This window comes from Staurois parvus, unplaced genomic scaffold (genome assembly GCF_062004578.1).
Source record: "Staurois parvus isolate SC_StPar_1 unplaced genomic scaffold, SC_StPar_1.0 ptg001328l, whole genome shotgun sequence".
NCBI classification, from domain to species: Eukaryota; Metazoa; Chordata; class Amphibia; order Anura; family Ranidae; genus Staurois; species Staurois parvus.
In genome coordinates, this window is record NW_028319124.1 from 3,285,133 (window position 1) to 3,297,177 (window position 12,045).

The window sequence follows — 12,045 nt, forward strand, 5'->3', positions numbered from 1 at the left end:
TTAATTATTTATATGTGTATTTATTTTACATTTATTCATATATTACATTTTTTTTTTTCTTAAATTTTTTCATTTGAGCAGAAAGTTGCACGAAAGCACACCAATCACGTGTTTCTGTACTTTTCTGTGGGAATAAAAACGTGCCAATCTGCCCAATTTGAGCTACAAAAGTAGCTCTAAAACTTTTTTTTGAGCTTCAGGCGTTCTACTTCAGCCAGCTTGGAGTGGAGATGTGAACTATCTCCATAGAGTAATTTTTTTTTCTCATGGAGTGTTTTGGAGCTTTGAGATCTTTTCTAAGAATTTTCGTTCAAATTTCACACCATTAATGGGCCACGGCAATGGCCGATTTTTGAGCGACCATCAAAGTTGAGTGATCGGGCGTGTTGTAAATTTTTTGAAAAATGAACGAATTTCTAATTAATAAAGGGAGAATCATGAGAGAAATATAATCGAAAAAAAAATGGGTATGAGCTGTGACCTGGACAGAAAAGAACATTCCTGGCCACGAAAATTCTTTTCTGTAGCAACATGAGGTGAAATTAAAGGCTTGGTTAACAAATTTCAAAATCAATGGTGGCACCATTACATTGCAAAATTTCCGATTTTCTAAAGAAAATTTGCTCAGAATTCAGCCCATGTATGGCCTGCATAAGACAGATATCTGTTAAGCTTCTAGATCCTCAAGTCTTAAAGCTCCACAGTTTTATGATGTCCATTAGAGTGAGCCTGAGATATGTAATGTATTAATTTCTATCTAGGGGGTTTAGGAGAGCTAAAATAAATCTGTTTGCCATGCTTTGATGTTAATTTGGTTAAGAGGTTCTGCTGTGTCTAGCAACAAGCTGATACGGATATTTGGATTGCAGCCAAGAGGTTATTGATTATAGGAGATGCATGTCTTGGGATTATGGAAAGAGAATCACTTTCGTTATGTTTCCCTATTATACAAAAATGTAAATGTAAATGGCTGACTTAGGAATTCTGAACAACATGGCTGACCTGGTCCCCCTCACACTGCTTTTTAGGATGCCCAGTCTGCATTACAGTTGTGCTCAAAAGTTTGCATACACTGGTAGAAATCATGACATTTTGGCATTGATATTCAAAATATGACTGATCATGCCAAAAAAACTGTCCTATATTTAACGATAGTGATCATATGAAGCCATTTATTATCACATAGTTGTTTGGCTCCTTTTTAAATCATAATGATAACAGAAATCACCCAAATGGCCCGGATCAAAAGTTTACATCCCCTGGAATATTTGGCCTTGGTACAGACACACAAGGTGACACACACGGGTTAAAATGACAATTCAAGTTTACTTTCCTACATCTGTGACTTTTTAACTTGCAATTAGTGTCTGTGTATAAATAGTCAATGAGTTTGTTAGCTCTTACATGGAAGCGCTGAGTAGATACTGAGAAATGGGGAGCAGAAATAAACTGTCAAAAGACCTGTGTAACAAGGTACTGGAACTTTTTAAGGATGGAAAAGGATATAAAAAGATATCCAAAGCCTTGAATATGCCAGTCAGGACTGTTCAATCACTTATTAAGATGGAAATGCAGGGAGTTCTTGATACTAAACAAAAGGTCAGGTAGATCAAAAATAGACTGCAGACACAACTGCCAAAAGAAATGTTTGGCATACAAAGAAAAACCCATTGATAACCTTATGTGAAATACAGGCTGTTTGGGGAAAAAAGACAGTGTGGCTGTTTCAAAGAGCACAATACAATATTTGAACAAAATTGAGTAGTGGGGCACCGAAATGAAAATTGGGGCGCCGAAAATTCACAATACACTTGGCCAAAAACCGAAACTAAAATGTGCAATTTTTAAAAATAATATTGTTTGGAAAAAAAATACAATTTGATTAAAAAAAAAAACAATATATACGCCAATTGTTTTGTAAAATATGTAAGAGGATGTTACAGCGAGTAGATACCCAACATGTCAGGCTTTAAAATTGCACAAGATCGTAGAATGGCGTGAAAATCTCCATAGGTGATGCTGACCCCACATCTCTCCTCTGCAATGTAAAGCATTGGACCAAAAAAAGCATTGATCTAGTGCTTTAAAAAAAAAATTGTCTGGAACTGGGCATGACATCACTCCAGTCCTCCAAGGGCATAGAGGTGTGGCAGCCATCTTTCCTTCTCTCATCTCTATGCCCAATGCCGGGATTGATGGTTTCTCAGGTAAGACTGAACTACTGAGTGGCGGCTGGTGGGCGGGCAACTTTCAGGAGTGGGGTTTTTTCGGCACCTGTATTGGTGCTTTTTTTCCACTTCGGCCGACAGCCGAAAGGGGCGTTTTCGGCAAAAACGTTTCGGCAACCGGAATATCAGTGCATCCCTAAAATTGATTGGTCGAATTGCCAGAAAGCTTTTTTTGCGCCAGTGTCACAAAAAAGCCTGGTTACAATATGCCCGACAACACCTTGGCACGCCTCACAGCTTCTGACACACTTTAATCTGGAGTGACGAGACCAAAATAGAGCTTTATGGTTACAATCAAAAGTGCTTTGTTTTGAGAGGGGTCAACAAGGCCTAGAGCAACAAGAATACCATCCCCACTATGAAGCATGGTGGTGGTCCACTGATGTTTTGGGGTGTGTGAGCGCTAAAGGCACAGGAAATCTTGTGAAAATTAACTGCAAGATGAATGTAGCACATTATCAGAAAATACTGGCAATTTGCATGTTTCTGCATGAAAGCAGCACATAGGACGCTCTTGAACTTAGCAGCATGACAATGACCCTAAGCACAAAGCCAAGTTCACCCTCCAGCAGTTACAGCTGATTTGGTGAATGCAGTCTCCTGACCTTAATATCATCCAGCCACTCAGGGTAGATCCCAAACGTGCAGTTCACGCAAGACGACCAAAGACTTTGCATGATCTGGAGGCATGTTGTAGACAAATGACCAGCTATACCAAGAATTCAGGGGCTCATAGACAACTCTTACAAAAGAATGCACGCTGTCATTGATGTATTGAGGACAATACACAGGATTAGGAACTAAAAGGTATGCAGACTTTTGAACATTTGTTTACTTGTTGCCATGTCTTGTTTTTCACGATTGTGTGATTTTGTTATGACCTTCAGTTACAGAATATGAATCCCATAAGAAATAAAAGAAACGCGTTTTGCCTTCTTACTCATATTTTCTTTTAAAAAAAAAAATGGTACCTACTATTACCAATTCTCTAAGGTTATGCAAACTTTTGAGCATATATCTATATATATTTTTTTTTTTACACACATATACATACATATATATATATATATATACACACATACACACACACTATAGCTACGGGAGTTTATAGACGAGATTAGGGAACTTATCTGTCATAGATTAACCAAAAGAGAGCCAAGCCACTAATTCTGTAAATGAACTATGCTCAGATCTTGCCTAGCAGGAAGAAAAGGGACAATCAATGGATCTGGCCAAACCAAGCTCTCCTTGGCCAGAATGAAATGTTACTGCACTGACCCTACCATGCATGAACACTTGGGAAACCGTAACAGCATAAGAAATGATCTCACTTGATGGTCACTCAATCCAGGTGATCTGGTTCATTCGTGCAAACTTTGCCGATTTGTTGGTAATGGTCACCATCATGTTTATCGGAAGAATTTGACATTGCTCAGCTGCTTCTGAAAATGCTAGGTGTCTGGCTGTCTAGCTGGAATACCTTGAATAACTGACATACAACAGGTATGCGAATAAGGAAAAGAAAATTCAAACCTTCTAATCTGCATACTTCCAGTATTCCAAGACAGTGACTCAGAACCTAACAAAGCCTTTGAACCAGCATGTTAGCTAGGAAACTAGTATATTTAGAAGGAGAGGTCAACAGAGGAAGCCGGAATTCTTCTCCTTCCTCAGTACAAATTTGCCTTAAAGTAGAGAATGAGATTACTTGCATGATTAATATCATAATTGCAGATACCTCAATAATATGGAAAGGTTACAGCTTCCTTTAAAAGTTTGCTCCTTCACAATTTCTTTGCTTGCTGTAGTAAAGCAACACTCATCACCACTGCAGTGCATGAACATATAGGATGAAGTACTGTCATTTCAATTAGTAATATTACAATAGGTGGCTGTTGCCCCAAACCGACCAGCCCATTTCTTTTTGTCAACAAAAATGTTTAAACTTTAAATGATTAAGTTTAAACTTAATGAAGCAACACCAGAAAAAATAGTTTATTGCAAGCAAAATCTACACATCCGTAGAGTAAAAATTTCTATTTATTTCTTAAATTCACAGACAGTCTTTAATTATAAGAACATGGTAATACAAGCCGTGATACATGTGTGTTTTGATATAAATTTGGTATTCTGTATTTAAATGGTCTTTAGATCTAGTTTGTGATGCTCTGCAGGGGGTCTCTGGCAGCAATGAGACAAGAAAAAAAATACAAAAGAAAAACTAAAATGAAAGGGAAATATCCCCCATACACACAAAAGTTTTAGGACTTTAAGATCGGGATATGGGTATTTGATGTGAAAACCTGATTTGCCACCCTAAACTCCAAAAATTAATTTGACTTGATTTGGAATATATAGCACATGCAGAAATCTTGATTGTAATGGGATAATTAAACATTTTATAGAATTTTATAATATAAACTAAATTCAAGTCAGCACAGTGTTCAGGCCACCACTGATTTATAGGAAGGGTAATAATACAGAACAGAGGTGATGCAAACACTTTATCTTGGGGTGAACAAAAAGCCCACCGTCCTAAACGAAACCTGTCAGAACAGAAGGCAGGTACACGCGATTCTAATGAAAAAGCCAATCTTGATGTAAAACAAAGTAAGTTACTATCTTGTGAACCACAGGCTGGCTCATAAATTTAAAGGAAAAAAAAGTTCCAATTTGCATACAACTTGCATAATTTAACGTACAAATACAAATGACTGCATTTACATATAGGGCACAGAAACTAGTATCGTAATATCTATAAAAATACAACAAAACCTGTATCAAAAAACAGACCCCAAGGGCATGCCTAAAGTTTTATCAAGTCACATTTTTGACACAATTAAAAAGGGGGAAAAAAAAAAAAAACCATGGATGGCTATTTTCATCTTGAGGCAAACAGCGATTTCATAAATTTGAAAAAAGTGATATAAAACAAATAAAAATCACACCAAATGAGCCAAACCAAGTTTTACAAGGTATAACTGTTAACTATGATCTGTATTAAATGTTTGAACAAATCAAAATCTTAAAAATGATAAAGGCCATATATATATATTTTTTTAATGTAAGCTGATAAACATCCCTGTAAGCGTTAAGAACAAAAACTTTTGAAATATCTTCCCTTAGGCTCTTACAGGAGACATTTTCTTTACATGTACAGAGATCTCACTTGAGGAAAGAAACTTTTGAATTGAGTGACCATTTTCTAAAATGAATACCCAGCATTACCTACAAATACAAGAGTGACTTGCACTGCTACTGTGTCTTATATTTGTACACCTAATTTCATTATACAAAATGAAAAGGTGAAAAGAAAAATATGGCCACTAAAATGCAATGCATGTACTGTAGGCATTTGAACCGTGTGCCAAGACCAAAGCGGAAGCTTTTGACTGGTGTGCAAAGAGCAAAAAAATCCTATACCACCTCTGCCTAGAACCACAGTCAACCGGGCAAAAGCAAAACCCTTTGCAATGGCAGAATTTCATTGGGTATTGATTTTATTCCTTAAAACTTTAGTCTGTCAAGTCTGAGTTCAGATGTCATCCTCCTGCAGTTTTTCATGTTTTGTATGGTTTTTGTAATTCCAAACTCTGCAAGGCGCAGAATTCTAGTATACTGTACCTTAATACTGAACTCTCTGCATACTTTCGTATACTTGGAAAAAAGATTTTATCATAGCGATATTATTTTTATGACCAAAATGTAAATAGAAAATATACCCTGTTTATAATTAACTTTTATTTTCACTAGTTATTACAGAAAAAAAAAAAAGCCTGTTTTTCTGCAGAGACCTTTGTAGAATATTTACATGTATTGGTAGCAGTCACAGCTATTCTATTACACTAAGTACACAAAGATTAAAATGATTCCAAAGAACAGCAAGTCATTGTGGAAAAATGGAATACTTGTTTGTAACAAACTGAGAAGACTCTGCCTCTTTTCAATTCTTGTTTACGATTTAATACATATATTTACAATATACTGTACCATAGATTATGACCTTTGCTGATTTTTGTATTCATGTGTGGTAAACAGAAAAAAAAACAAAAAAAACTGGCAGACAAAAGCTTAAGGTACAAAAAACTTAAAAAAAAAATAAAAAGTGAAATAAAATCACAAGTGAAACATCAGGATGCAGCCACAGGAGGGCAGTAAGGCAATCTGATATAGGTATCCTAAAAGAGAACACTGTTGAACAGATGTCATCATAAAGGCAGAGCAGGGTTTTGTGAAAAGACTCAAGGGATCTTTAAATACTGCAGAGCATCACATGTGGAAGTGCCCCATCAGCTCGGACAGTACAGTTCTGATTAGTAGTACTGTGGGCGATTCTCAGCTTGTTTGCCCAATCATAGGTCAAAGCAAACCCAGAACAAGATCAAACTACTTCAGTAACATTCTCAGAGAAAGGAAGGTTGGTAGTGTTCTGCTATCTAGATCATCGCATTACACTTCGTTTTAGTCAAGTGCCTTAACCCTTTCTGGCAGCGGTAGCAATTTGAATAGCAGTTCCAAAGATACCCATCCCTGCAGAGCATCACGGTAGCCCCTTTTTCACTATGCAAATACTGAACAAGTATCACCCTCACAATCTTACAAGGCCCCCGGTATTGCCAAAGTGTACCTCCCCACACTCTCCACCCATTCTGCAGCGTGTCACCACCACAGCCTACAGATGAATGAGCACCCTCCTGCAAGATAAAAACAAAACAAAAAAAAACAAACAATGGGGGTGGGAGTAAGGGGCGGGCAACAGCGGCAAAAGGGGTTGAAACCAACATAAATATATTCTGTATATGCAGCAAAAGTAAAATGAAATGAAATATAATAAAAAAAAAAGACTTTATTGCATGAAATCAGTTACAACACAGACTTCAGTGCCTGTTGCTCAGGAGGGATGTGGGGGACAGGGACACTATCTAAAAAAGGGAGACAAGGTAAGAACTGGGAAGAATAAAAGGAAACAGAGCTTATGGCACGTAAAGGATTTTAGTTTTTTGTTTTTGTTTTTTTGTTTTTTTTTTAAACAGTTCAAATTATATATATTTATATATAAAATAAAAAAAGAAACAGAACAAAAAATAAACAAAAAGAGTAAAATTACAGAGACAGGAGTAGGGAAGAAGAGTTTTGAGGGATTTGTATCAAATTAACAGGGCATTAACCCAGAGATCAGAACAATTAAAGGCCCCTCCCTCCACATTATACACACATGCGCGCACGCACACACACAGGGCTGGTACAGCTGCTCAGCGTTGCTGCACTGCGTATGCACCGAGGGCATAGGGATCCTGCAGAGTGCTGTATTGTGTGCGAGTCAATCATTGCACGAAGATTATCTGCAGCACCTTCCAAGTATGACATAGCCAAGTGATCGACTCCAGAATATCATGCTACGACAACTGTGCAATGAATGCCAAGTCAGGAGGAAGCCTACAGTTTCAAAAAGGCCACTAACACTGTTTTTTGTTTTTTTGTTTTTTTCATTCTATACCTGGTTTAGAACAGGGTGTTTACATGCAGGATGACTAAAAGGCGAAAATTTAACCACACCCCTAGTGCTGCTGAAGCATGGAAATTCTCTCCAACCTTGGCACAGCAGTGTGGAGGAACAGACAACTGCCCTTTAGAAACACAATGCACACAGACCTGCTGGGCAAGGTGATGTGGAGTAGAAATACCTCTGAAGAATGATGTAGCAGCAGATGTACATGTAGATATCCATGCAAAGAAATGTTGAGTCCCGCAGAGGACTACAACACTACAAACAATAGTGTGCATAACTCCAACATACATTATCGTCTTCCATGCAACTACGTGTTTAAAGTACACAGCCCATTAGGGTGTAGAGATGTGAAACAATACATGATGCTATGACGAGCAGAACAATATCTGTCTAGGGGGGGTATGTAGAAGTCGTATGCTATGTTATCTGTCTAGTGTATTTAAGCTGAGCACTTGCTAAGTTTACGTAAGAAAACAAAAAAAAAAAAAAAGGATAATTAATACCTGAGATTCAAGAGCGATTTGGGTGTTCAATGGCACACACAGACACGCACACAAAACAAAAAGGTGTGAGACACACTGTACAAGTTAAAAAGAAAAAAAAAAAAAAAGTACAATCATTGCAGGCACATAGAAATGTGTGTACAAAAATAGATGAAGGGGACTAGGAGAGCAGACCGCCATGTAAATGAACTGCAGCCAATGTGAACAAGATTTTTGAGATCAGGCACAGAACACACAAGACACACATATAAAATGCATACATAATTGCAGAGCGTTACTAAGTCACCTGTTACTTTAACATTATGAGCTCAGAACAAACACCGGATACAAAACTATGTAAAGCAAATAGACATCAAAAATTAGCAACGGTTTCCCCTTTAAGGCTTAAAGCTTACTTTATCCTGCCAATCTTGGCCTGACTTAATTTTAAACCCATAATATACATACTTTGCTTCTTAGAAAGTGCTCTGCACTTATATATACATTCCATATAGTATGAAATTTGCATGCTTTAGGTGACTGGAATACAGTGCTGGACATCACTGTTCAGAAACCAACTAAACTGAAAATGGTGTATAAATTGCAGTGATGGCTAATGTTGTTTGGAACTGACTATTACACAGCAGTTATGGCGAAGTGCTGTAGACACTGGTTTGCGCACACAATGAGCAATGTTCTGCAGCCCTCTGCGCCCTAACACAACCATGCACACTTTGCATTGTACCCAAATGCTTGCTTCCGGTGCGTGAAGCTGATACACTGCTGAGCACTTCCCCATCCACGTCTCCTACAATAGAGGCTGAGAAAATTCTCCACATCCCGTCACCTTCCCCCCCCATCCTGAGAGTCCATGATCTTCCAAATTGCTCTGAATTAGAAGGGGGTTTGGGAAATGGTGGTTTTACTGCACAATGATCCAATCTAGGGTTGTACATCTCTTCCAAATTCATAACTTCCGGAGGCTTTGTGTATCCACATACAAGGGCGGGGAGATAAAATACACGAAGGGCATTAACTTCAGCGTCTTTTGGGTAGGTGTCACTCTGCCCCTCATAATGACATAAAAAAAATATTATGAATAGAATTCATGGGGTCGGGCTGCAGGAAGTAAAGTGGTGGAGGTGACAGTGAGAAGATTGAAGTCTCAAGAGAACAAGTTCTGTTCAAATATCTCCATCAGGTCACTCTGAAAATTCATGTCTATTGAGGGAGTCATCTGTAGGAACAAGACACATGTTACCATCTAGAAAAGCAAAAAGAGATATTTCTAGCACAGAAATACAGATACTAGTAGACACCTACCGCCTGTCGCCGTCTCCGCTCCTGTTCTCGCTTTCTATCCATCTCCCTCTGATCCATAATAGGCTGTGAGCTCTGGGCAGGAGGCGGAGGTGTAGGAAGAGGGTTTTGCACATGTGGCTGCTGTTGTTGCTGCTGCTGCTGCTGTTGTTGTTGTTGTTGTTGCTGCTGCTGCTGCTGCTGCTGCTCCTGCCTCCTACGAGCCTCTTCATGAGCTTTCCTTGCCTGCTCCTGAGCATCATCTTCTTCTCGAGACCTAATGTGTGCAGCAAACATAACTATACATAAGACAAGACCAAACATTTTGAAATAGGCAGACCTTTGACTGACATGACACACAGGCCTGCACTGCGGTTAGACCACAGTATTTCCAGCGAACACACTTGTTGACAGTTCAAGTTCACCTTTACCAGAAACCAGCCTATGCAGATAAGGGGTGTCTGTGGATTAACTGTCTCTGACTAGAGTTGAATATTAATTACCCTTGCTCTAGGTGTAGGCCATTTAGGTACCTCATGAAGCCTGACTGGATTACTTCCAGGATGTTGCTAAGTGAGGCCTAGTCATCACAGGGGGTGAGCTTTTTCTCTGAATCAAAGCCCCTCCCATGCTCTCTCTCTCTCTCCCCCATGTAGCTCTGAGCTCACTCCTATGATGGTGGAGGTGAGCAATAATGCCTAGTTTTCCAGCCTGGCTTCAGGAGGTATGTAAATATAATGGATCCTTATCAGTTCCTAATTGGGGCAGATAAGAGTGCTCATTTGACCATCTCCCTATAAATTTAGATCAGCACATGGGGGGTGGTCACAGATCGGGGGGCATAGTCACAGATGGGGTGCTGCTTTTGCGTGAGTGCTGCGTTGATGGAGTGCTAAGACGCAGTTAAACACAGCAGTTGAACTAAAGCAGGATAACTCAAGTAGCAGGAAGATACAACAAGAAGAAACTCTACTGCATGCTGGACAGACTGCAAACAAACCCTGGGAAACATTTCTTACAAGTCTGATTCCCACTCCGTGTACCTTTTTAATATGTCCCCTCTACTCCTCCTTTTCACATTACTTTCCTGCATGCCCAAAATCTCACTTCTTTACCCCTCTGCTCCACCGCAAAACTTGTACATCTTACCCTCACTGCTACCATCTCCCTACTACTGCTCTCATCACCTCCTGCTGATACTTCACTCTCCTGCTGACCCAAACACCAGGACAGGAAGGCATGTGCACTCATATACATCCCGCTCCCATCTTACTTTCCTCACCCTCCTCCTCCTAACCTCTGGGGATATCTCCCCAAACCCTGGTCCTCCAGTATTTCACCCCCACACCAGTCGTCCTCTTTCTTCCGGGAATAGCCGCAATCCCCTCAATTTAATATTGGTCTCGTGCTCCTAAAAACCACCCTCGCTTTTTTATGTGCACTCTGGAATGTCCACTCTGTCTGTAATAAGCTCACCTCTGTCCATGACCTTTTTGTCTCCCGCTCCCTTAACCTACTAGCAATTACAAAAAGCTGGCTTCAAGCATCAGATTCTGCTTCTCCCGCAGCACTTTCCTATGGAGGCCGTCTCTGGACCCACTCACCCAGACCCAGTGGTCGGAAAGGTGGTGGAGTTGGTTTGCTTCTATCCCCACTGAGCACCTTTCAAGTCCTCCCTAACCCTCCCTCTCTATCCTTCTCTTCTTTCGAGACTCACTGCATTCGGCTGTTTTCTCCCATTTCTCTGAGGATTGCAGTGATCGATCGGCCTCCTGGATGTCCAGGAGGCCTCCTGGATCTATCGGCCTCCGGGACATCCCCATTAATGTGAACAACCCAGCTACATCCCAACTCTTCAACATAACCTCATCTTTTGGTTTAAGCACAATGTATACAGTCCTCCACTCACTCTGATGGGAATACATTGGACCTTGTTTTCTCCCGTCTTTGCACTCCCTACAACCCCACAAACACCCCCTTTCCTCTCTCTGATCACAATCTCATCACCTTCACAGTGTCCTCGTCTTCAAACACCTATCTCTCCAAGCAGCAATTACCGCAGAAACCTTCACAACTTGAACCCTGCTCCTTGCCACTCTGCAACTGGCCAACTCTATGACAGAATATCTCCCCTGTCCTGCCCTGACCTGGCCACTGCTGTCTACAACAGTTTGTTTTTATCCACATTAGACTCACTTGCTCCTCTAACAACACGAAGCATCAGGCCCCGACTGTTACAACCTTGGCAGACTGACGACACCAGAAATCTTGAGAAATAGCGATTGTGGTGTAAAACCAAATCTCAACAAGCATTCACCCTATATAAATCTTTTTTCTTAACATACAATTCCTCCCTTCATGCTGCCAAACAAGCCTACTTTGTCACTCTTATTAATACCTTGTCATCCAGTCCTCATCATCTCTTCTCTACTTTTAACTCTCTACTTTCTCCACCTCCACCCCCACCCCTACCCAGTACCTCACTCACTGCTCACGAGATTGCAAATCATTTCAAAAACAAGACTGA

General features: G+C 39.9%; 1 protein-coding gene across 3 annotated transcripts in view; it reads right to left on the reverse strand.

Annotated features, from left to right (window-relative positions):
- Window positions 1–4,250: 4,250 nt before the first annotated feature.
- Window positions 4,251–12,045, reverse strand: part of BRD4 (bromodomain containing 4) — a 108,434-nt gene continuing 100,639 nt past the window's right edge. For all 3 annotated transcript variants that reach the window (XM_089661275.1, XM_089661274.1, XM_089661276.1), the window contains exons 20-21: window positions 9,543–9,795; window positions 4,251–9,456 (exon numbers count right to left, since the gene is read on the reverse strand). In XM_089661275.1, the coding sequence (XP_089517401.1) occupies window positions 9,385–9,456; window positions 9,543–9,795 (325 nt within the window). In that variant the 3' untranslated portion in view covers window positions 4,251–9,384. The remainder of the gene's footprint in view (window positions 9,457–9,542; window positions 9,796–12,045) is intronic.